This window comes from Sceloporus occidentalis, unplaced genomic scaffold, assembly GCF_023333645.1.
Source record: "Sceloporus occidentalis isolate IW3139 unplaced genomic scaffold, rSceOcc1.0.p SCAF_5, whole genome shotgun sequence".
Lineage (NCBI taxonomy): Eukaryota > Metazoa > Chordata > Lepidosauria > Squamata > Phrynosomatidae > Sceloporus > Sceloporus occidentalis.
This window is the reverse complement of record NW_028316985.1, coordinates 17,960,059-17,986,503: the sequence shown is the minus strand read 5'-3', so window position 1 is coordinate 17,986,503 and position 26,445 is coordinate 17,960,059. Positions and strand designations below refer to the sequence as shown.

The 26,445-nt window shown below is 40.2% G+C and overlaps 1 protein-coding gene and 1 long non-coding RNA gene across 16 annotated transcripts in view; one reads left to right on the top strand and one right to left on the bottom strand.

Annotated features, from left to right (window-relative positions):
• LOC149311718 (uncharacterized) overlaps positions 1-26,445 on the bottom strand; it is a 107,342-nt gene that overhangs the window by 44,476 nt on the left and 36,421 nt on the right. Inside the window, exons 6-7 of one of the 10 annotated variants that reach the window (XR_016281482.1) lie at positions 25,603-25,699; positions 20,499-20,705 (exon numbers count right to left, since the gene is read on the bottom strand). The exons of the other annotated variants lie outside the window; for them this stretch is intronic. This is a non-coding gene — a long non-coding RNA (uncharacterized LOC149311718). Of the gene's footprint in view, positions 1-20,498; positions 20,706-25,602; positions 25,700-26,445 lie in introns of those variants that run through there. 10 annotated transcript variants of the gene reach the window in all.
• LOC149311719 (voltage-dependent L-type calcium channel subunit alpha-1C-like) overlaps positions 1-26,445 on the top strand; it is a 487,833-nt gene that overhangs the window by 431,166 nt on the left and 30,222 nt on the right. For all 6 annotated transcript variants that reach the window (XM_089527751.1, XM_089527750.1, XM_089527748.1 and 3 more), the window contains 9 exons: positions 3,020-3,111; positions 4,272-4,440; positions 6,587-6,714; positions 11,091-11,187; positions 14,946-15,048; positions 19,974-20,075; positions 20,551-20,678; positions 23,478-23,612; positions 24,546-24,898. In XM_089527751.1, coding sequence (XP_089383877.1) covers positions 3,020-3,111; positions 4,272-4,440; positions 6,587-6,714; positions 11,091-11,187; positions 14,946-15,048; positions 19,974-20,075; positions 20,551-20,678; positions 23,478-23,612; positions 24,546-24,898 — 1,307 coding nt within the window. The remainder of the gene's footprint in view (positions 1-3,019; positions 3,112-4,271; positions 4,441-6,586; positions 6,715-11,090; positions 11,188-14,945; positions 15,049-19,973; positions 20,076-20,550; positions 20,679-23,477; positions 23,613-24,545; positions 24,899-26,445) is intronic.

Here is a 26,445-nt window from a genome sequence, read left to right as displayed (position 1 = left end):
ATGACCTGGACAAGAAATGGGAGCATAGGTAATGCTGCAGATATGAGAGTCTGGATGTAATGAAAAACCAGTTTATTGATTTGCATCTATGGCTGTGCGACAAGAAGATTTAACAACTTTGCCATTCTCATCAACTGGTTGATAAAGGCTCTAACTTTATCCACAGGAGAGGAAATATCTCGTGCCCCAACAAATTGAAGGGGCACATCGTTTCCTTATTGAAATGATGACCAAATCTGAATTAGACCCAGAATCAGAAGTTATAATAACTGAGGCTAGAGGATGTAGGATCAGAGTTGTGACAGGGATGTCCATCTGAGTGGAAGCAGGAGTAGGTGAAAGTTGAGCTATTTTGACAGACTGTCTTGGAATGGCATGGCCTAGTAGGACTCGAGACAGGACAGGTTCCTGCTGTGCTCTTGATGATATTCCCTATAAGGCATGTACCGTGTGCTGAATAGCCTGCTGGGTGGAGGCATGTGGAGGAGCATTCTCAAGATTGAGAGTGTTTGTATTGCAAGAGAGCCTCATAGTGGTAAGCATAGTCCCACCAGTAATGACTATTGTAAGCTGAAGAACTGCTGTATCTGGAGTCAGAGGATTCAGCTGAAGTAGACCTTGAATGCCTTGCACTATTATGGCTGCAACACCTGTATGAACAACAGTGTCATCTGGAATGGGACCTGGAGCTTGGAGATGTGTCAGAAGCTGAACTGGATGCCAAACATTATTGAGACCTAAACCAACATGAATGGTGATGCAGCGGAGATGATACAGTGTGCAACAGCTTTGTAGCAGCCACACGTGAAGTCGATCATTGAACTGAAATGAGTGAGACTGTCATCCTCAGAATGGGGGAAGACTGTAGGATCTTGCCCTTAGAAATATTTCCTGCAGGATATTGGTGCTAGACAGTGACCATCTCCACCTCAACAGGGGGATGTTGTGAGGTGTAAAAGCCGTACAGTGAGTACAAGAGGAAGCCGCATGAGCTTCACCTAGACAACCAAGACACTTCAAGGTGTCCCAGGATTTTAGCTCCACAGGACACACATTTTTTGAAGGATGACAGTGAGGAAAGAAGCTCAGAGGGTGAGGGCAGCTTTGAGTGCCAATGCTAGACAATTTTTATCCTAAGAACACCTGGAGCTGAATCAGCCAAACAGTGCCATGACAAGCTTGAAGGTGGATTAACACAGTACCTATCGATGCTGTTGCAGTGGCAGATGAAAAGGAACCATTTAGGTGGGAAGACTCCAAAAAGGGCTGCTGGAGGTGGTAGGACTACCAACAAAACACTTATGTAACATTCTAGAACAGCGGTTCCCAACTTGTGCTCTGTGGAGACCTTAGGGCTCCACATGCACTTCCCAGGTGCTCTGCGGCTTCTCCAGGAAAATGGAGGAAATTAAAATTGAATGAAATTAAAGAATAAGAAACAAAAAATAACAATACTCCTGAATTAACTTGCAAGACATAGGGTAGGCCTCTTAGGGGCTCCACCATAGAAACTGATTCTAAAAGGGGCTCCACAAGTCAAAAACGTTGGGAACCCCTATTCTAGATGGTTCTGAAAGAACCTGTTTCTTCTGTCCATCACAGAGACCACAAAGAAAAGTTTAAAATACAGGAGTGACCAAAGAAGTAATTTACATGTTTGAAAACAGCTCCATCCCACAAACTTGCAGAACCAGTTCTAGAACAGAAAGTAGAACCTCATATCTGCTTTCAGAATGCTGGTTTCATGTATTTTGTCATAAAATTAACAGAACTAATACAGAATTATGTCTGTATGAGTTCTTAAGAAATGGTAAAATGCTTCAGAAGTTGAAATGTGGACAATTCATTTTCACTTAACAATTTTCATACATAACTCTTGAGGATCTAGACTGCCTAAGTGGTTAAAAGAAAGGATTATTTCCTAGCTTGTATAAACTCATTGAGAATGGTATATACTGAGACAGACAGAAACCCCTGCTGTTTTCTATGTGTAACATTGTCTGGTGTCCAGAAATAGTGACTATGCCTCTGTATTTTGTTATCCTCATTAAATAGTTCACTATTTTTAAAGTTAATGTTATTAACAAAGAGGGAGAACACACAGCAAACTCTGTCAATGAAGCAATACTGAATGGTCTACTACCTTTTTAGTGACCAGATAAGAAATAAGGTTAATCATGAAAAATGTTAGAGCAAACTTTAGATGTGACTTCAGCAGCTAAAGCAAATTACTATACCCTCATCTCTCCATATTTGCGGCTTTGATATTTGCAGATTTGATTAATTTGTTCTCTCTAGGAATATCTAGGTCCTCCAGTGCAACTCTATGGTCAATTTTAACTAAAAGTTACATTGAAAGACCTAGAGAGAATACTCTACTAGGCCTTGCTAGCTCCTCCAGTGCAGTTCTATGGTCAGTGTCTGTCGGACGTTGACCACACAGTTGCACCGGAGGACCTTGAGATTCCAAGAGAGGTGTCCTCTCAAGTGAAAACATGGTGTTTTTGCTATTTGCAGTTTTTCCATATTCACAGGTGTCTTGTGCCCCTAACCATAGCGAATATGCAGGGACAGGGGTGTGTGTGTGTGTGTGTATATATATACACAGAATATTTGTCAAGTGCATGCACAATACTAAGAGAAAATGTGAAACAACTGAGTTTAGGTATCTGAACTATTCATTTGTGGAAGATAGACTCTTTATTCTTTATTTATTTACTTCATTTATATGCCACCTTTCTCCTAAAATGGGACCCAAGCCAGTTTCCAAAGATAGTAAATTTAAAATGTTTCCAATAAAATAAGCTTTAAAATACTTAAAAATCCCCACATTAAACACCATAAAGTCATTTAAAAGACATACAGAAGATAAAAAAAAAACAAGTAAAGCACACAAATAAAAACCTTTCCTATTTAACCATTAAAAGCCTGCTTAAACAAAAATTACTTTGCCTGTCAGTGGAAGGAAGTCAGCATGATAGCATGAAGCATAATCTTACAAATTTCTTTTTACGGCTAGGTGTTTGGTAAAATTGCCCTGGATGATACCACAGATATCAACCGGAACAACAACTTTCAGACTTTCCCCCAGGCAGTCCTGTTGCTTTTCAGGTAGGATGCAAAGTATTCTGTCTTTCAGTTATGTTTTTTAGAATGCTGTTTACTGTTTCCTTAGTGGAAGATATATTACATCTTCCTTCTTGTGATATTTTGTCTCCAATAAGATCTGATACCTACAAAATAAACTTCTCATAGCTTCGCTATGGCTTCCTGACTCAAGAGCTGGTAACCTACATGCTTAGGTTTGCTTACAGCCCTCCACCTGAGATGCCCCTCAGCCTAACCAGGGCGCTCCATAAACAACTAGTGCAGGCCTCTGCAAGAACCATCTATTCCTTTCCTAGCAGCCTTCTAGTTTAACAGGAGGAAAGGAGGTTAAGAAGGAGACAGAGAAACAAAAAAGCTCAACTATGGCGGGTTACAGACCGCCATTTAGTACGTAATGAATACGTACTAGGGTTAGGAAGGGGTGGTGCTTCCGCACCCCCCTAACCCTAGTACGTATTCTGTACGTACAATATGGCGACGGCCGTTCTTCACGGCCGCCGCCATATTTACGTATCGGACGCTGTGCGTCCGCACGTATCGCAGCGTCTATGGCGTCGCGAGTCCGCCCCTGGCGCCTCGCGACGTCATAGAGGCGCCGCTTAAAGAAGCTCCATTTTGGAGCTTCTTTTTTGCTCCGTAACGGAGCCGCGCGGTTTGGCTGCAGCGGCTCCCTTACAGAGCAAACAGCGGCAGCGGCAGATCGCTGCAAAGCGGCGGTTTATAACCCGCCAATATTGGATTCTGTTCCTGCTTACAATTGGTTTCAGCCTTGCCCAAAGCCAGCATGTGGCCTTCAACAGATTACTCCTGGGAAAACGCTCCCACCTCTGATGAGCCAACCAAAAGGAAGGCTTGTCATCATGATCATAGAAAATTGTGCCTACTTTTAACCACAAGCTGCACTGTGCTACAGACAGCAGACAGACTCCCTGACAGACCAGGTTGAATGCCTCACCAAGCTAACAAATTCCAGCATTCTGTAGGATAAGTTATGGCAGTTAAAGTGGTGTTGATTTGCTTTAATTCTGCAGTGTGGCTCACCCTGTGATGCAACTAGCTCTTCTTAGGTGGTGAAACGGAAATTACTGAGGTTTGTTGGGAGTTTTTTAGCATTTACTGGTAATGATGAACTTACTTTCTTCCCACCAACCCCTTTTCAATAGATGTGCTACTGGTGAAGCTTGGCAGGAAATCATGTTGGCATGCCTCCCAGAGAAGAAATGTGATGATGATTCTTTTGAATCAAACAACTCTCCCGAAGGCGAACATTCCTGTGGGAGCAGTTTTGCTGTTTTTTATTTCATCAGCTTTTATATGCTTTGTGCCTTCCTAGTGAGTATCTCTTCATTTATAAGTGCTGTACTTACCTTAGAAACATAGGATGTTGCTTGATACTAGGTGATTGTATTTCTCTGTCTAGTCCAGTATTGTTAATGCTGACAGGTAGATAGTGTCAGGCCATTGCCTGCTGCCTGATCCTTTGGAAAAATAATGATGCTAGAAATTGTACTTCAGACTTTCTTCAAGCAATATAGTTGTTAATCAATAAGAATGAATAGTTGTTCATAGATACCAAAATTTATTACACACTGCCTAAAAACAATAGCCAATGATTGCCGTACTTCAAATTCAACACAGATGCTTCCTCACAAAGACTGCTGTCCTTATTGTAGCAATGATTTATGTTTGTTATTCCAAGATATTTTTTCAGTCTGTTTCCTATAGCAAATTATACCAAGGCTTTCAGCCTTGGTTGAAGCTCAGACTTTCTGGGGAATGAATAAGTGACCTCAGAAAATTCACTAGGAAAAACTGGGAACATCTGAACCTCATCTTTGTTGCTAATGTGGATATACTGGAAACTAATATACATTGCTTTTTACTAAAATGTCAAGGTGTATACCCATATGCAGTATGCTAACGTAGACATTTTGAAAGGTACTGAAGAGTTAACATTTAAAAACAGCAGTACTGGAATGCTGTTGTTTTTGTTGTTGTGTGCCTTCAAGTAATTTCCAACTTATGGCAACTCTAAGGCAAACCTATCATGGGGCTTTCTTCGACTGAAAGTGTGTGACTTGCCCAAGGTCACCCAGTGGGACTAAAGGAATATCTAATCAGTCATTCTGTTCACACAGTAGTGAACCAGTTATCTATGAAAAGTTCACAAACAAGAATTCAACAGCATCTTCCCACTCACATTCTCTGGCAACTACTCTACTGAGGAATACTGCCTCTGATACAGGAAGTAATATATGGCCATCATGACTAATAGCATCAATAGCCTTATGTTCCATTTGTTCAGCTCCCTTCATCCAACTTGGTGGCCAAAACTACACCTTATGATAACAACATCAGCAATCTAAATGTGAGCTGTGTAAAGACTTTTCCCCCTCTGTACATCCAGAATTTCCCACAATTCAATTTTAGTGATTGACCAGTTTTTAATATTATGACAGAAGAAAATTCTCCCTACCCATTCTGTCCATAACTTTCATAAATTTATACACTTCTATGAAATAAATAAATAACTCTACTTGCTTATCTTTTCCCCCCTAAGCTATAGACCCTCAAACACTATAACTTTTCCCAACAAAGGGACTGCTTCATCCCCGTAATTGTTCTGATTGCACTTTTCTGCTTTTTCTGCACCTTTTCCTGCTCTATTACATCCTTTCTGAATTGCAATGACCAGAACTATACAAAGTATTCAGATTCATACCATAAATTTTATAAAGAGCAGTATCTTATTGGCAGCTATATTTTCAGCTCATTTTATAATTACATCTCTTTCTGGATAATTACATCACCCAAGTTGTTGGGGGGCAATGAGTTTACACACTGTAAACCGCTTAAGGAGTGACAAGCAGTATAGACATGTACTTGCTATTGCTATATTGCTATTTCCTGATTAGTCACAGAGTATCACTGAAGAAGTGAAAAGGCATCACCTTTCACATGCATTCACTAAATCACACTTGGCAGAGAGACAATGTTTTTTCTTTTGGTTTGGAGATCCTTTTGGAGCTCTTCACAATCTTTCTGTTACAACCATAAATAATTCTGTACTGGCAGCAAACATGTTCATCTTACTACTAGCTCCAAATCTAGACGATTTATGAACAAGCGGTCCCTTGGGAGCCCTGCTGTTTACAGCAAGAATTATTATCATGCAGCCCTCCAGATATTGTTGCACTATAATAAAAGTGAATTGGCAGACTTTTCAAGACACAGTATTAATTTAATCTGCAATATTCATAATGCAAGGATGCAGTATAAAAACACATCCATTTGATATCGCTGATATTGTGCATATAGAGCAAAACAATCTTCTCTTCCAAGATGGTTGTGTAATATTTTTATATATAATACAGTAAAAGGAAAATGAAGCATGAATAATTCTCATATTATTAATATTAGTATACTTACACCTATGCATGCAATGCCTTCTCCCTATTTTTGTTTCTATTCTCTACAGATCATTAACCTTTTTGTAGCTGTTATCATGGATAATTTTGATTACTTGACAAGGGATTGGTCAATTCTGGGTCCTCATCATCTGGATGAATTTAAACGGATCTGGGCAGAATATGATCCTGAAGCTAAGTAAGTTGCCACCATATTTTACAGAGAAGAATTATACTAACTCTTTGTTCTCATCAAAGTTTAGCATCCTGATGCTACTGCTGTAGTATAGGTACAATTAAGAATAATACATAAATCTTTACAGTGATTTCAAGGATTCAAAACATCCCGTGGTAATTATTTAGTTGTAATATTTAGAAGAGCTCCATAAGTAAGTAAAGATTATTATTCCCCATATTACAGATGGGGCAGCTTGGTTAAAATACACTATTTTTTATGAGAATTCAAATTAAATAAATTTTGATGAATATTCTAAATCTAGGTCAAATTTATAATATAATAAATTATAGAGGTGTTTAATTTCAGCAGCATTTTAAATTAATGTCCCATTGGCCTAATAGTCCATATTTTCTTAGGTGTGTTATAGAATAACAAAATATTATATGAAAATCTTTTAGTTTACAGGGAGAACCTCTATATTCAGCACTGGAAAGCAATTATTTAAAAGTTTCATCTCATCAAAACTTTTTTTGTGGTTCATAAAAATATATTCAGATGGTTCAGTAACACAGAATTCAAGTTTCACAGGAGGTTTCATACACTTGAACAGCTGTAACCTAACGCTAGTTAATTTCTATTTTATTTAGGTTTCTTTCTTATCAGATACGTATAAAGCATGTTGTGTGAAATGTCATACTCATGCAAGTGTTCTAGACAAGATTTTACTAAACTGGAAAAAATGATCCCCAGTGTTTTTTAGAAGTAATGTTATTATCCCTTTTTCCCTAGACTAGGAAAGAACATGTTGCCTACTGGTAACCAGTGGCATCACTAGGGCTGATGTCACCATATGGTGAACTACCTAGAGCTTGTCACTAGGAAAGCAAAAATATTCACTGTCCCTATGTGCAAAGGTGATAACAAGAAGGAATGCTATCTTCCAGAAGAGCAGTTAAAACTCACAGGATGCTATCATTCAAAGGGGCATGCAAAAAGCTTAGAAAGGATCAAGGGCAGGGTCTCCATAGGCAGCAGTCCATGATTAGGTGGATGAAAGTGTATATAACCTTTCAAGAAAACTTTTAACCTTCAGGTGTGTTGACCAAGAGGGGGCATTCTGTAGCTTTGAGTGAGTGGAGATGGTTTCACCAGAAAGATCTTCAGTGCAGAGGTGTGGTCTTTAGCTCACAAAGACATAAGGAAACAAAGCTGTGAAAAGCTGTCTGATTGAAGACCCTCCATCTACAGGATGGAGACCAAGGAGCTCCACTTGGCTGCATAGGAAAGCTTTACTGACTACTTGTGAGCTGCTGACATCATGAGCTGGATGTCATCTGATAGGTCCAATATGGGCAAAGTCTCTATGTAGTTAACCTGAGAGTAGCCACATCCAGCTGGAGAATTCTTCCATGCTGCATGGAAGGGAATCCAAGCATTCCAGAAAGTAGCGAAAGTTGCCATTGGACAATCTGAGGTGTTTGGAGAATTACAGTTAGTGGGGCCACCATGGGGTGATGAAAATAACATCTGCAATATCATCCATGATCTTCATGATGACCCTCACAAGCAGCAGAAAAAGGAGAAAGTCATACAGAGAGGACCATAGCATGAGAAAAGTAGCATGCCTCCTAGAGAGCCCAAGCTTTGGTGGTCCCTGCTGCAAAAGTGAGTGCAATGGCCATTTGCCAGGGAGATGAAAAGAGCTATTTTGGGTGTCCTCCAACAAAGGAAGAGGCAACATAGTAGGGCTGGGTCCATCTTCCACTCATGGGAGAATGAGGTCATTCTTCTGAGATTGTCAGTGAGGACATAGTCAGTTCCTAGCAGATGCACCACCAGAAGAAATATGCTCCTGTATATAAACCAATCCCATTTCTAGAGGGTAAACTGAAGGAAGACGTGATAATGTATATACTCCCTTGTAAAACACTATGGTCCTGTTGTCCATAGTCTCTGGAATGTATGAAGCATTTTCTACACCACACACAGTTCAAGAACACTGATATGGCACAGCGTCTAAGTATCAGACCAGCAGCCATTAACATCAAGTCCAGGGTGTGAACACCCCAGTTTGATACAGATGCATCTATAGTAAGGACCAGAGAAGATGTAGGGTAAGCAAAATACATGCCATTCATGGAGCCGGAGAGATTGGTCCACAAGCAGAGAGTGCGAGGTACCAAGAAGAACATGCTTGGACTGTGCTGCTCAGGATTGAAGTGATCCAGAAAGCAATTCTGAAGCGGTCTCATCCAGGTGAAAGGAAGTGCCATGGTAGTTGCCATCATGAGAATGAGTAGAACCTGAATGGATATGGCCTTGGCATGATGATTTCTTAAGTGCTTTTGTACCAAGGCCTTTACTGGAAGAACTCTGTACTGCAGTAGAAATGTCTGACTCTATGGAATTGAGCACTATCCCTATAAACTGGATACAGTGTGATAAACATAGTTAAGACTTCTCCCAATTTATCAGGAAGCCCAGATACCAAAGGAAGGACACCACAAAGCAGATGATGGAAAAAAGAGAAGACTATCAGCCTGTCATCTAACTATGGGCATACAGAAACTCTTTTGACCCTTAGTCATGCCATTACCATAGCCAGACATTTCATGAAAATCCTTGGGCTGTTGCAAGGGCAAATATGCTCCAGTCTGACAGAATCAGAGGAAACATCTGCTAAAAGGGTGAATACTGATATGAAATGAAGTTTTCTGTAAGTCTATTAAGGTGAACTATTATACTTTGAGAAGGGAGGGTGAAATATTGGATAGGGTTTTAGGGAACGAAGCTACTAACTTTCCTGAGAAACAATCTCAGGTGCAAGCCCCTGTCCTGTTTGAGTATCGTGAAATAACCTGAGTAGAACCCATGAGGTGACAGAGTTGAGCAGACTCACACTATCCCACCTTTCTGTAGGAACGTAGCAATCTCTTGATCAATAGGTCCTGAAGGCTCCATGAATCAGAAGATTCTCAATGGGGGCAGTTCATGTTGAGTAATACAGAGAACTATGTATCAGTAGGAATAACTTGTCATCTTCTGAAAAAGGACACTAACTGATTGTGGAATGGAAAGTAGCATTGATAGGTGCTTAGTAAAGCGAAAAATGAGAAACAGCACGTGGAATATGAGGCAGTCACAGGAGTTTCTTTCAGAAACAACAGTCAGGTTTTGTCCTCTGAGGTCCAAAGAGGGGCAGAGGAGTCTGGCTCACTGAGCACTCCAGCTGTTTCTCCATGGCTAAAGAAAAGTGTGAGCAGATAGCCACCCAAACTGTATGAAGTGGCTTATTCTGAGTTTCAAGAGCTGCAGTTAAGAGGACCCTTCCCACTGAAAAACTTTAATATGGGAAGATCTGTTACACCTTGCTTGTCTGGCAAATTGGGTACAAGTCAACTGCATCGTTCTTGACCAAGCAGAGGAGACAATACATGTGAACATCAGAAACAGAATCTTTGCCCCACAGTTAAGACATTTCTTGGAAAAAGTAGAAGAGAAAAAGGAGACAAAGTCCCACATGCTATGTGATGATTCCAAAACTTTTATTTCTTAAAAAGCCCAATGTGTTTCAGCCTTGTCACCAATTTGCCAAAAGCATTGGGCTTTTTAAGAAATAAGTTTTTGGATCGTCACACAGCTGATGGGATTTTGTTTCCTTTTTCTCTTCTACTGTAAATACAGGTACATGCTTTCCTGGGTTTTTTTTGGGGGGGGGGTTGTTCTGTTCATTTCTTGAAAAAGGTCTTTGAGGCCATAAACCCCCAGAGAGCAAAAAGTTGAACTGGTGAACTGAAAAAACCAAACTGCTAAGACTGAGGGCTTGGATGATGCCTTCCTGGAACAGATGACCACACATTCAGAGATGTAGTATTTCAACTATCCTGATATTTGTTGGAATTCAAAACTCTTGCCAAAAATTTAAGGCCCAACAAATTCGTCACTTGCCTTGCAGATTTTAGATCTGATCCTAACCAACAGTGATGACCTGGTTAATGGGTTGAAGTGGCAGGATCCTGTTGAGGGTGCTTTGATTGTGTATTCCTGCATGGCAGGGGGTTGAACTTGATGGCCCTTGAGGTCTCTTCCAACTCTTAGGTGTCTATGATTCTAAATAAAACTATTATCAGATTTAATATTATGTTCCAAATGGAAAATATAGAGCAAGGTACATACAGGCAATACACATGTGGGACGTTGTTACAACTATCAGAAAGAAAGAAAGATTGAGAGAGAGAGAGAGAGAGAGAGAGAGACTTGGAAATTGGCATGTATTCTGAACCCTTAATAATAGAGGTATTCAGGGCTTTACTATTATGTTTTAATTCAGACAACTAAATACAATATATTAATTACTATATGTGACAGTTCTTTTTTCCTTTTCCACTTTCTTACAGGGGACGTATCAAGCATCTAGATGTGGTGACACTCTTGCGTCGGATACAACCTCCCCTGGGTTTTGGAAAACTCTGTCCTCATCGGGTAGCTTGCAAGGTATGATACTTGTTCATGTTTTATGTAATTTTTCCCAGCAGATGGTCTCCAGATCTTGTTGGATATTGACTTGCATTATTCCTGACCACTAGCCATGCTAGGTAATGCTAGGAGATGATGTCCAAAAACATCTAACATGCTTGGTTGGGAAATGCTGTGCTATGAAAAACCAGTAACTAAGATGAAATTCTCATTTAAAGACACATTTCTTGATCCAAATATGTCCTTGCTAAGTGCTCTGATTTTTTAGTTGCTTAAGACAATTGGTATTTAGAGGGTAGCATAACATTTATATTGCTGTATTCCCATTTTAATTGCAAAGTTTAGTCTGAGAGGAACTTCTGGATCATATTCCATATCTTCTACATTCTGCCCAGAAGCTACCACTTATAGAATGGGGAAGCAAACTGCAGGTACTCAGTTGGTAAAAGACACAGGCTGAAAGTTCTTCTTTACCCAAGGTGGTATTAATGGGGTTAAGTAAGTGAGCAACAAAGCCTACACTATCGATAAGGTTTCAGTCACTTAAATATTCATAATCAAGTCTGACAAAACCTCTAAAGCATGTTTACCTGGTTGCTCCTAGCATTCTGTATTTTGTCCTAGCATTCTGTATTTATTGTATTGTATTGTTTTTTGATGTGCACCGCCCTGATCTCAGGAAGGGCGGTATATAAATAAACTATTATTATTATTATTATTATTATTATTATTATTATTATTATCCATTTTTCCAGTAGGAAAAAAGTTAGCAGCTAACAAATATTCTGTTAGGAAATAACTACACAATAACAAAGTTTCCTGATATAACAGGGATAGGGAGTGTAGGACAGTAGACCTTGCCAGGTTTACCATAAAGAAGATTCAATTGTTCATAGATTTTCCCTTATATTTAATTCCTGCAGTTAATAATGGGTCAGCAGACTGAGGAAGAGCTTATAAAAAGAAATGCTCAAGTACTGTTGATTCTACAAAATAAAGCTTCAGTATCAGGTATATTATATGGCCCATCTGGCCAACATCTTTGCTGTCATCGTGAAGCAGAGTAACAAAAATAGGATTGTGCCTTCTCTTCACTGGCTAGTATAGTTCTACCTTTTATCTCTTTGGGTTGTAGTCAGATTTTTCTTATGAAACAGAAAATGGTAGCTAAGGACACAGCCAGATAACAACCTTTAGTCAATTCATTTATCATAAAGATGAAGATGTAATAGGAAAAGGCAAGTATTTCCAAAATGAACTGGAGAAGCCCTGGTAGCCCTTGACAGATGTGTGGGTCAGTATAGGACAATCACAGTCAAAAACACCTTGACCATCTGAGACAAGTGGCAATTTTACCTGGTCACATCAAAGATAGAGACATCTAATCCCACTTTGTTGTCTTGGCTAGAACAACTGCCCATTCAATCTTCTCCTCACAGAACTGTCACCCGCACTGCCACTAAGTTTTTATATTAAAATCAATACCTAGATTTATTTTCTTCCTTGTATTGTTGCTGTTGTTGCTGACTCTTGGCTCATGGTAACCCTTTGGATAAGACATCTCCAAGACTCCCTATCCTTCACTGTTATGCCCAGGTCCTGTAAATTCATACCGTGATCTCCTTCATAGAGTCCACCCATCTGGCATATGGTCTTCCTGTCTTTCTTCTGCACTCAACCTTTCCTAGCATTATTGTCTTTTCCAAGGAGTCATGCCTTCTCATGATGCAGCCAAGGTATGACAGCCTCAATTTAGTCATCTTGGCTTCCAGGGAAATTTCAGGCTTGATCTGTTCTAGGCCCCATTTGTGTATCTTTTTTGCTGTTCACAGTATCTTCAGCAACCTTCTCCAGCACCATATCTTAAAGAATTGATTTTCTCCTTATCCACTTTCTTCACTGTCCTGCTCTCGCATCCGTACATGGTAATAGGGAAATAATGGCTTGTACAATTCTGACTTTCATACTCTGTTGTATATCTTTACTCTTTAAGAGCTTTTCTAGTTATTTCATAGGACTGAAACAGACAGGCAGGAAAGAGTGACTTCCGGCTGCTTTGGAGACAGAGTATGCAGATGATGCACACCCCTGGAGGGGCTGGAAGCTGCTCCGCAGCTGCCTAAAGCAGCCTGAAGCCAGTCAAAAAAGGAACACTGAAAAGGCACTCCTTACCAGCTGCTCATTCAGGGCTGTGGTAGCAGCCAGCCCCAGGACTGTGGTGTCGAGTCACCATTATTATTATTATTAACCTTTATTTATAAAGCGCTGTAAATTTACACAGTGCTGTACATACAATCTTTTAGTTAGACGGTTCCCTGCCCTCAGGCTTACAATCTAAGAAGACATGACACAAAAGGAGAAGGGAGTGGTGATGGGGAATGGGTTCAGGTCCAGCAGTTCTCCACCTCCGAGGCCTGGACCAAGGCAGATGGACTGGAGGAAGTGCTTGGCTTCTTAATTAATGGTTAAAAGGAGGCTTCCTGGGTCAGAGAGGGGCTCACCTCTGGGAAAGCTTCTCTAAACAATATAGTCTTTAACTCAGTTTTGAAACTGGGTAGAGAAGTGATGAGGTGTGCATGTGGGGGAAGAAGGTTCCAGGAGTAAGGGGCAGCAAATGAGAAGGGACGAATACGGGAGGGAGCAGTGGTAGTCCTACACTGTGACAGGAGACCTTGACTACAAGAGCGGAGGGTGCGAGTAGGAATGTAAGGAGAAAGAAGGTCAGATAAGTAAGGAGGGGCCAATCCATGGAGGGCTTTGAAAGTCAATAATAAAAGCTTGTACCGGATGCGGAAGGGGAAGGGGAGCCAATGAAGGGAGGATAAAAGAGGTGAAACATGGTCAAAGCAGCGAGCGGATGTGACAATACGGGCAGCTGAATACTGGACAGAGATTAAAGGATGGAGGGGTGAAAGAGGAAGCCCTGTCAGAAGGAGGTTACAATAATCTAGTCGCGAAACCACTAGGGCATGGACTAGAGTCTTGGCAGTAGAGGCTGAGAGGAATGGACGGATCTTGGCAATGTTGTGGAGAAAGAATCTACAGGTGCCAGTCAGTCAGGGTTGGAGCAGCCACTAGTCTGCTTCACCCCATAGTTGCCTTCCCCATTCCTAGTCTTCTAATTTCTTGTATCAATTTATTTTCCTTGTATCCAATCCCTTTTTTCTTTTAGATAAGCCATTACTTTCATTGTAAACTGCCTTGGTTGTATTGGCAGAAAAGTAGTATATGTGTGTACGATGTGTGCAGTATGATATTAATATTCTGTTCCTACTGAAAAGCTACAAGTCATATCAATAACCATTTCTTAGTTCCTTAACTATGGTTCAGATGTATGCAATTAGGAAAATGTAGTTGCTACATTATATCATGAAGTTTAATGACAGATGAAAATGTATCAGGTTTAAAAAATGAAGAAGATCATTATTAATGGTGAATTGCCACAAAACTCGGGACACTGAATCATCAAGCCTACAAAATTTAGACTGTTGGTAGCTGGGACAATACCATTGTATCTCTAAAATACTTTAAAATTGTCACTTCTGGATACAGCATGCTAGGTTTATACAGTATTTGACTTGTCTTGGACAGTTCTGCAGTCTCCACATAAATAATAACAAAGGGAAAGAAATGAAGAATGTAGTAGTCTTTGAATTAATCCTGAAATTGACAAGCAAACCCTGTATGAAAGAACTAAGCATCATTCAGTATCAGATGATTAACTCCAGTTAATGACACATTTTCCTGCTTCTTTGTATTCTTTTCTTCTCCCATAGCGCCTTGTATCCATGAATATGCCACTCAATAGTGATGGAACAGTTATGTTTAATGCAACCTTATTTGCACTGGTCAGAACAGCACTGAGAATCAAAACAGAAGGTAAGGCATTTGGAGTCATCAGATGCAGAACCAAGTACCTCTTGTTAGTTATCCAGCCTTCTTCTCTGTAATGTCTAAGTACACTTAAGTAATGCTACACAATTAACTGAATTGAACAATAGTGTCTTACATCAGGTCAGAAAGGTTGAAAAGACCGTTATACTTGGTTCTATGGTGGAGAAATAGTAAATGGCCACCATCACAAGGATTCCCCATGATACCCCTGAAAAAAGCTAGTAAAATGTGGGCTAGGCAATGCAACTGTTAGGTGGATTTGTAATTAACTGACAAACTGAACCCAAAGGGTGTTTACCAGTGGCTCTTCTTCATCCTGGAGAGACATGACTTGCTAGATACCACAGGGTTCTGTCCTGGGCCTAGAGCTATTTAACCTCTTGATCAATGGCTTGGATGATATAAAAGAGAGCATGCTTATCAAATTTACAGATGACACCAAATTAGGAAGAGGAGTCAATACCCCAGAGGACAGGATCAAAATTCAAAATGACCTTAACAGATTAGAAAGCTGGCCCAAAACTATCAAAATGAATTTCAGCAGGGAGAAATGTAGGATACTGCACTTGGACAGTAAAAATGAAATGCAGATATAGGATGAGTGACACCTGGCTTGATGGCAGTACATGCAAAAGGGATCTAAAAGTCTTAGTGGACCATGGGCTGAACATGTGTCAGCAATGTGATGTAGCAGCTTAGAAAACCAATGCAATTCTGGGCTGCATCAATAAGAATATAGTGTAGATTGAGGGAAATAATAGTACCACTCTGTTCAGCTTTGGTCAGACCTCACCTGGAATATTGTGTCCAATTCTGGGAATCACAATTCAAGAGGAATGTGGACAGCATGTCCAGAGGAGAGCAACCAAAATGGTGAAAGGCCTGGTAACTATGCCCTATGAGGAGAGATTTAGGGTGTTGGGTAAATTTAGCCTGCAGAAGAGAAGATTAAGGGCTGACATACCGTAATAGCCATGTTAAAATATTTGAAGCAGTGTCGTATTAAGAATAGAGAAAGGTTGTTTTCCACCACTCCAGAGACCAGTGGCATCCCAACCTGTGGTGTCACCTGGTGGTGGGGAACGGCAGTTGCAAAAAGGACATGGCGTTGCAGGCCTCTACACCACAGCAAGACAGAGGGCTGGGCTCACTCTACCAGCTTTAATAATAATAATAATAATTTGTTTTATTTATATACCGCTATTCCAAAGATCATAGCGGTGAACAGCAAGTAAGCTAATTAGCAAGTAAGCTGCAGCAGTGCTGGCCTCCTCGCAAAGAAACCTCCTCGTCACGAGGCTTGTGCTGCTTAGGCAAGCTGGCATAGGGACATTCAGCCCTCCTTTGTTGCCACAGTGGTGATTTTCTTGTGAGGAGACTTGCACCACCACAGCAAGCCAGCAAAGGGTCACTCTGCCATGGTGGTGGTGGTGGTCTCCTTGAGAGACCACCTCAGCAAACTGGCAGAGGCGCACTCAGCACTCAGCTATGTTGGTGGAGGAGGCCTCCTCGTGTCACCCCTCTTCTGAGGTATCACCCACTGCGGGCCACACACCCCAAGTGACTCCACTGCCAGAGACTAGAACACTGAGCAATATATTCAAGCTACACAAAAAGAGATTCCACATAAAAATAAGAAAGACCCTCCTGATGGTAAGAGCTGTTTGACAGTAAAACATACTGCCTCAGAGAGTGATTGAGTCTCCTCCTTTGGAGGTTTTTAAACAGACGCTAGATGGGCATTTGTCAGGGGTGCTTTGATTCCTGCATGGCAGGGGGTTGGACTGGATGGCCCTTGTGGTCTCTCCCAGCTGTATAATTTGGTCACCAAAATTCAGCCTTGAAAAAAGTGATGAAATGAAAACAGAAGAAGGAAAGGGTGCTTGGAACAGCAGACATAGTTCTGTGTTGGGAGAAAGGATATCTGATTTACCTCCCCCACTGCCCACCCACAATCCATCTTCTAGTTAGACACACCATGCCTTGAACATAGAGATTTGTCTCCAAACTTTATCTTCTGAAATTAGAAAAGAAGAAAAGGAAATGTGTTAATGTATAGTAAACTCCATTGCACTGCATAGCTGTCATCATATGCTCACTTATGTGAGAGTTATCTGCAGAGAACAAAGTGAAGTTTATTTTTTGAGTGAAATGCTGAGAACTGCAGAAAAACATTTAGCAAAGAATATGATAATGCTGAGTCAACTCAGAATAGTATGTTAGGTGACCATGGTGTGTGGAAATCTAAGACTGGCATGAGACCATGGGATATGGTTTCAGTGGGAAACAATCAGAACGGAGGGATATATCCCTGGGGTACATCTTTGAGCATCAGCATCCAGCACACAATTAACCTAGCTAGACATCGAGCCCCAAATGGAATTAGTGGGGAGACAAAAATGGTTGTTGTGCTGGGGAAAAATGCAACAACCAATGTGCTGGGGAGGAAAAAGAGACAGAGAGAGAATGCAGATAACTAGAGGGGGCTTTTTGTTTTGTTCCAGGAGTATTACTTACCTGTCTGCCCTTAAAGTAAAACTACTTCTAAATGTATACAATCTAGTTGGGATACCTGGCATGGTAGGTTTGGGGAGAGGACATATAGGTAAATATATAAGACAGGAGAATACGTAGATGGAAACGAATTCAGAATGCATATTTTCCCAAATATGCAAATCCTGAACTGTAGATCCAGGTTCATTTGGAAAGTCTGGCTTTGGAAGAGTCACAATTGCATGCAAAATATAAAATCTGAACTTGATTTTTAAATAATTCAATCCACAATAAGCCACAGGTCATTTTTAATTTTAAAGGGATGAGGATTTTTGCTTATTTGATTTTCACATGAAAGAGGAAAAACATTAAAGTTTCACCCTGCTGAATGAGATGATGAGAGGTTTTGCTTTTCTTTCTTTTCTTTTCTTTTTACATCTTGGAAACTTATTTGGCAAAAAAAAATCTCCCATAGGACTTTCTGTATGCAAAAAATACTGAGTTTTGGAATAAAAAAATGTGCAAGACACAAGTGTTTTGTTATTTGCTACAGCTGCTACTGATAAAAGTATCACAGTGTGAAAAACTGTGCTGATTGACAGCTTTCTTTGAAGCAGTATTTTTGAAACTGAACAAAAATGATAAATATATTAACAAAAAAATAAATGTACTTCTCCAGAAAAGTAAGCTTTTTGTTTCTATCAAGGTGCAGCTCAGGCACTATGATGAGTCACTCATTCTCACTACGAATAAGAACATTTGTGAATATTTTTATATTCCTATTCTCAGCCAGTGGTATTTGTATTAATAATTGGACAAAAACATATCAGTTTCCATTCCTGGAAAAGGGAGCTTTTGTTTGTCACTGTAGAACCCAGGTTGACAGAGTTGTAGGACATAAGACAGGAAAACTGTAAACCGCTATCTTATACAATATATTATTTTTAAAATCCTTCTGAGATCTTTGAGGTCACCTAGTAATACATTGTAATAAACTTTTGGGAAACATGTTCAATCAGCAGGGTCATGCAAACAGGTAGACTTGGGGACCACTCCCCTATTCTTTTTATTGTGAAGATCACTGAAGCACAGACTTAAGTATTACCCAGAATACCCTATATATATCACTATCTAATGACTGGGGATAAATAAGCGTTTAATAAACTAAATAAGGCTTTAGTTACAGCCAGCATGTGGTTTGAGCACTGGAGTACAACTCTGGAGAAAGCACTGGGTGACCCTGGCAAAGTCACAGTATCTCAACCTCAGGGGAAGTTACATGATAATTGTGCCTGCTTTTACTTTTAAGGATTTTATGTTGTATCTTATCTGTTATCGTTTTAAGCCTGCATTATGAACTGATGTTTAGACATGCAGAAATAATAAAATATATTCTTCCAAAGCAAACACCATTTTTTGCAGCAGGCAGAGACTAAATCATTTTTCATTTGTCTCAATATTGACTGAAATGTTGATTCCCATACACATGTTAACATGTCAGAACGTATGGGTTGATTTTGCTTGCTTCATGCTCTTCGAATTCTCATTTTAACTTGCATTTACAAAGCTAACTAAATTCCAGGTTATGTAGTGATGTAGTATATCTGAGGCCAAAAAATGTTAAATACCTAAAAACTGTGTTTGCTATTAATTAATCATATAACTACCTCATTGTGAAGATAATGTGAATCATGATCTACACACAATATTCATGTGCTGTTACATTGTGTAACATGATAAAGCCTTCAGTTGTAGCAGTATAATAATTAGATTACACATAGAAGCTTTGCCGGGGGGGGGGGGGAGGCCACACAGACCTTCTTCCTGAGGTGTCTTGGCTGCTTTTCAAATTTCATATTGCTGATCAGATTATTTAACTCTAGACATTTTTGCACTGGGTACTCCTATATCTATCTTTATAATTGTGTTAAGGCTAGCTTCATGAACTCTGTTCTAATCACTACATTGATTCTGTGTGCCATTTAGTCATTTAGAAATACATATTTCATATTTGACTCCACCACAGCATTGTTCATTCTCAGAATCTCTAGTATCTAGATTTTTATCACACAGTGTTTTCATCTGCAGCAGAATACTCCTTAGGTATCTTTTTAAAATGCTGTTTACTCAAATGCTTATCCATACACAGAATGCATCCAAACTGCTGTTAAATGCTTTGTCTTAATCTCTCCACTATGCTTTGTCGACTGTAGGAGAGACTTATGGAGGCTTGGGATTTATTGTTCTTCCTAGACTTCCTTTTCTTTAATAGGATCAAATATATTCCTGAGGATGCTGTTTTAAAAGTCATCCTCTTTTTTTTTTTTACATGATTGCATAAAACTGGGCATATTATTGTTTTGTATTTATGGTTTACCACCCATAATTTCTTTTCTGACTACTATTTCCTCTGGTAGGTAACTTGGAGCAAGCCAATGAAGAGCTGCGTGCAATCATTAAGAAAATCTGGAAGCGTACTAGCATGAAACTGTTGGATCAGGTTGTGCCCCCAGCAGGTGGTGAGTGCAACTTTTTTTCAGCTCTGTGTTTAATATCACTGTCAATATCAAAGGAGAATATCACACGAAAGGCTTATCGTGTATAATTTGTCAGGAAAACATCAGAAATCGTGAGAAACCTGTGATCTGCATTCACACCCCCACACACCTTTCCCGTGAGTAATCATCATGGAGGTGTCAGTACTCCCTTGTCCCATCAGTAAAGCATTCTTGGAGCCGCCATTTGGCAATAATGAGATCTTTTGTTATTGCCAAATGGCAGCTCCAAGAATGCCTTACATAAACCATTGCAATCACCTTTGGACAATAGATTGGAGACTAGATTTTATGAATGTAATAGGGTCACATGCCTTACTAGGCACTATTATCAGTAAACAGCAGTTCATCAATGAATAAGAAAAGCAAAAAAATAAATCTGATCATTACTTTATTTTTACTGTTTGTTTGTTGATGTGTTTTAAAACCTTCCACCTAGATGATGAGGTAACTGTTGGGAAGTTCTATGCCACATTCCTGATTCAAGAGTATTTCCGGAAATTTAAAAAACGGAAAGAACAGGGCCTTGTTGGTAAACCTTCACAACGGAATGCTCTGTCTCTTCAGGTAAGAAATAGGCACATAGACTAAAATCTGTAGGAATTAAAACAGAAAGTAGGCTATTGGCATATTCTTTAACATTATGACACTGAAGTATCTTATCCACCAACAATTTCCATTGTCCTTCTCACCAAAATCTAAACCACACATTTTCTAACTGTAGAGGGGAAAAAACTTTCATTTAAAAAACTAATTGAGTTGCTAGTTCCCCCTTGTGCTTCCCAGTCCCAATTTAAAATACATACTGATGAGACTATGGCAGGATACAAACCGCCGCTTTGCGGTGCTTCCCCGCCGCCGCCGTTTGCTTCGCGCGGGAGCTGCAGCAGCCAAACCGCGCGGCTCCCGCGCAGAGCAAAAAAGAAGCTCCATTTCGGAGCTTCTTCTTGCGGCGCACTGATGACGTCGCGAAGCGCCGCTGGCGCATTCGCGACGTCATAGGCGCTGCGACACGTCTGGACGCTATGCATCCAGTACGTAAAGATGGCGGCGCCCATGTGGAAGGGGCGCCGCCATCTTGTACATATAGGATACGTACTAGGGTTAGGGGGGTGCGGAAGCACCGCCCCTTCCTAACCCTAGTACGTATCCTATACGTACTATATGGCGGTTTGTATCCCGCCTATGTTAGAATGCCAATTTTTCACCACAATCATAAGGGTAGGCGTTAATAACATGTATGCCATCACTTTTTTTTTTCAAGCCCCACATCATTCAAATGGCTACAGTTTTCAGGGATATGCATGAAGCTGAAGCAGGAAGAGGGAATGACCCCACCTGCTTTGGGCTGAATTCTGCAAGTAAAAGTCCAATATTGGATTTTGTCTATATTCTATTTCTATTAGAATTTCTGATTTCAAGTATCTTATTACCTTAAAGCAGTGGCATCACTGCCCAGGGTGTCACCCAGGGCGAGGGGCACAGCTTCTGACAGACAGGGCCAAAAGGGCACACTCCCTCACCTCACTGCCGCGTGCCACTCTACTCGTGAGTAAAACAGCACATGGCAGGGAGGGGCATGCACTCAGCTAGCTTTCACTCCTCTTCTGGGGTGTCACCCAGTCCAGCCTGCACCCCCTGCACTCTTCTAGTGATGCCACTGTCTTCAAGATAAAGTATTTGATTTATCTCTTTGACCATATTCTTTTTAACTTTTCTGAAGAAAATAGGCTGTGATTCAGGTTGCAATTTTATACACATACTTTGGTGGAGTAGGCACCATTTAATTTACTAGAACTTACTTCTGAATAGAACTGAATAGAACTGCATGTAAGTGTGCTGTTAGTGCACAACAGTAGCTACAGCAAGAATATTTTCATACTGTACTCAAAAAGCCTATATTCATGGCCTTAATATTTGAATACAAATAAACTGTTCCTAGATAGGGTCAGGTAATTTAACCATATGGAAGAAATGCAGAGAAAGAACAAGTTATTTGAGAGATAGAGAGGACAGTGAGGTAAAGTGAGAGTTTTTTTAAAAATATATATATTTCAATGGTTGCCAAAAATAAAGAATATAAAAGTTATGAAGAAAGAAAAAGAGTCATATATGTACTCAAAGAAAAAAATGAAGACAAAGAGTGAGGGAAACTACTCAGCAGGAGAACTGATGAAGTCAAGCTGTTCTACTGGTGGACTGAAACACAGGAAAAGTAGCTTGGTGGGCTAGGATCTGCGCAGTATGCGGGAGAGGTGTGGTATTCTTGCCAAGCTACTCAGCTCTAGAATGTTCCAAGTGGCAACTCCATATTAGGCACAGAACCCATTTGCATGAGGCACAGAGACCACAAAGAAGTTAAGTTTTGTTAAGTTCTATTGTAATCAGTGAAACTTAAGAATGTGTAAATTTTTTGGGATTCTGCTTTTGATGCTCCAGATACAGGGAAATCACTGCTTCAGAACTGCACAATGTTCAGAACTCAGAACACTATTCAGGGTAAATACTGTTTTAGGACCATATCATGGTTAAGTCAGTTTGAATTGCAAAATACTTTCAGTTCATTCCCAGTTTTAGATTTTTATGAGTGATGTGTGTTACTGGAATCCAAATAACCTGGCCCCCTGAACCAGCTCTTTTGCTATAGCATTTCATTGATGGTCAGTAACATCTAGAAACCTTCAGTGATACCTTTATTGGTCAACTGAAATGCACAATATACTTGTTGCAAGCTTTCAAAGCTCCATGGGGTTCTTTATCAGGCAAGATGTTACAAACCAAACAAGAGGGGGGGAAAACAATTGGAGATGTCAATCAGATGCCCGCATGTTATTTCAGTCCTTAGTAAAGATGTTATGATGGGGAGGATATCTTTTGCAGGCAGGCTCCTCCTCCTTCTGGCCATGCTGGCAATAGGGAGATTTTCAAAGCCCAAGAAATGTAAAGTCCATTTGCATCTCAACAGGGGCCCCTTTTTTGCAATCCAATATGTCTCCATTCCAGTGAGGTCACAGGCCTCTTTGTAGGCAGAGAACAATGGATTCCTCAAGAAGTCTCTACGTTTTCTCATGAGGAAAATATCCTCCTCATCATAACATCTTTACTAAGGACTGAAACAACATGCAGGCATCTGACTAACATTTGCAATTTTTGCTTTGTAACATCTTGCCTGATGAAGAAGCCCATGGAGCTTCAAAAGCTTGTAACAACTCTACTGTGCATTTCAATTGGACAATAAAGGTACCACTGATGGATTTTTGTTTGTATTTGTTAAATGGCCAACAAAGCTACCCCTGAATGGAATCTAGGAATCTAGTTAATTTTTTAAGAGCTACTTTTATTTCTCTTACTTATATTGTCTTTCAGGCTGGTTTGCGCACATTACATGACATTGGACCAGAGATTCGAAGGGCAATCTCTGGAGATTTAACAGCAGAGGAGGAATTAGACAAGGCCATGAAAGAAGCTGTTTCTGCTGCCTCTGAAGATGACATCTTCAGAGTAAGTGTTTTTTCTGTTGTTTCTATCAGCATGCTTGGGCACCTGTGGCCCTAGAAATGTTGCTGAACTGCATATACCCTGAGCCTGAGCCAGTACAGCAATGATGTGGGATCATGGAAGTTGTAGTCCAACAAAAGATATTTGGTTGCCAGTGCAAAAATAGTTGAACTTTCTCAGAACTTGCATAAATGTGCTCCTTAATCCAGCTAGTCATTACACAAACATGTACATGTGCCATTGGCACCTGTTAACAAGCAAGAAAGCAAGATGTTAAGCATGAGAACATGAGAATGTTTGATAGATGGGAGGCAGATTGATGTATAATGAGGAAACTATGATGATGTGAGAGATACATTGAGCTTTTAGAGACAGGTATTTGTTCTCAGAGCTTTATCCAAAAGGACTCACTGCCAAAACAAAATGACTTGGTAAATACACAGAGTTTCTTTTTGAGGATCTTGTTGCTATTGACTTCCTTTTCAAAATGATGAGGAAAGGAATGGCATACCCTTTCTTTTCTCCCTTCTGGACTTAGGTATCTTGGATGTTTCAAATTCTTTGGTAAAAATCTAAATTTCCAAGCCTCGGCTTTCTCTCTCCTTCCTTTATTAGAACTCTACTTTTATTCATCTTTTCTGGTACATAAACAGCCAGTCTGGGTTTTTTTAAAAAAAAAAAAAAAAAGAAAGAAGGAAAAAGGAAATGAAAGGAAAAAAACACTTTGGATGAGTAAATGTTTTGACAAGGTGAGGCCATGCTATACTGAACATTTGCATCAGAACCCTAGGACACCTAACATAAATAGTTGTACAAAGAGTACACACATTTTCTACAAACATTACTGTAGTCTATGCAGAAAAGAGCAACATCTGAAATAGCCCTTCAATCCACTGACTAAAATATGGATTTGTTTTATGTTTTGCTTCCTCACAGAGAGCTGGTGGCTTGTTTGGAAATCATGTTAGCTATTACCAAAGTGATGGCAGAAGTTCATTCCCTCAGACTTTCACTACTCAGCGCCCTTTGCACATCAACAAATCTGGCAACAATCAGGGGGACATAGAATCTCCATCCCATGAGAAACTTGTGGACTCTACCTTCACTCCAAGCAGCTATTCATCATCAGGTTCCAATGCTAACATCAACAATGCCAACAACACTGCCTTGAGCCGCTTTCCCAGTCCACCAGGCTACCCCAGCACTGTCAGCACTGTGGAAGGCCATAGCACCCCTTTGTCACCCACTCCACAAACTCATGAAGTTTCTTGGAAGCTTGGCTGCAGAAGGTAAAGACTACTACTAGTACTTTTGTTATTCACCATTAATATGGGACCGTAAGTGTGCATAAGTCTCTTAAGACAAGACATATAAAGTGTGCAAGAGGCAACTTGATGGTGAGGGTTTGTGGAAGCAGCAATCCAACAAGTTGCCCAACCTGATATTTTAAAGACTCGGTAACCTGGCACACGTGTCTGTATCCCAAAAGATTTTAATTTTTTTAAATTATTTATTATTCCACCTTTTTTTATCATCATCATCATCATCATCATCATCATCATCATCATCATCTATCCCATTTTTCCCCAGATCAGGACACAAAGCAGCTTACAACAATTAAAAAGACACTGTTAAAAATCTACAAGATAAAAAAGTAAAAGCAAGACTAAACAATAAAAAATTAAAACCATATTAAAATGATATGAATGGGAATAAGAATAAATTTTATTTCTTTCTCACCTTTCCTCAAGGTTTGAGGTGGGGTGCAACATGTTAAAATACAAAACACAAAGACACCTCATTAGGGATCTGGGCCAGATCTTTAAGACAAAAGTTGTTATGATATTGTTTCTATTGTTGTAACCTTTTCAATTATTTTATTCACTTTATTTTATTTACTAAGTGTACTTTAATTAAAAAGGGGGGAGGTTTAAACAATACATCATTAAAAACACACACAGCAGCACAACAATTAGCACTATTCAGTACTCACTTAAGATAGACCTTATGTAGTCACTCAAATGCCTCTCTGAACAGAAGTCTTTACTTGTTTGGTAAAAGAAAACAGGGAGGGTGCCAGTCTAACTCCTCTAGAAAGAAAGTTCCAAAACATGGGGTCAGCCACTGAGGAGGCCATCTCCTGTGTTCCCACCAGATGTACCTGTGAGGGTGGTCTTAAGGCGTGGGCTAGTTTGCAACCTGGACCTGGACCATGTAGGGATTTGAAGGTCATAACCAGTACTTTGAATTGTGCTCAGAAATGGAATGACAGGAAGTGGAGCTATGGCAAAAAGGGAGCTATATAATTCAGGTAGCCAACCCCAGTTAGCAAGCTGGCTGCAACTCTTTGAACCAGTTGAAGTTTCTAAACACTCTTCAAAGGCAGCCCCATGTAGAGCACATTACAATAATCCAACCGGGATGTAAGTAAGGCATGTGTCACTACGGCACAATAATGACTGCCCCCTCAAGTCTGATATCCCCAGTCCTCTTCAGAACACATCCTTCCTATTGCAGACTGCCTCTGTATACTTACAGATGGTAATGATGTAATGCTAAATGCTAAATAGAGAATGCACCCTCCCTCTACTTTCACGCGGTAAAAGCTCTTGTCCTTGGGTACCCCAAAGGGGCAACCCCTCCTTTGGTGTCACTCCCTTCAGCAGCAACTCCACTGGGACAGACCCATCCCCACTGGACTCTTGCTTTTATCTGCTAGCTACTTCAGCTCTATGTCTGAGGTAGGTTGAACTGGCTGGCAGAATCTGTTGAGTTATGCTGGTGGTGGGCCTGAGTCTGCAAAGAGATAAGAGAGTTAAAAGACCATTAAACAGGG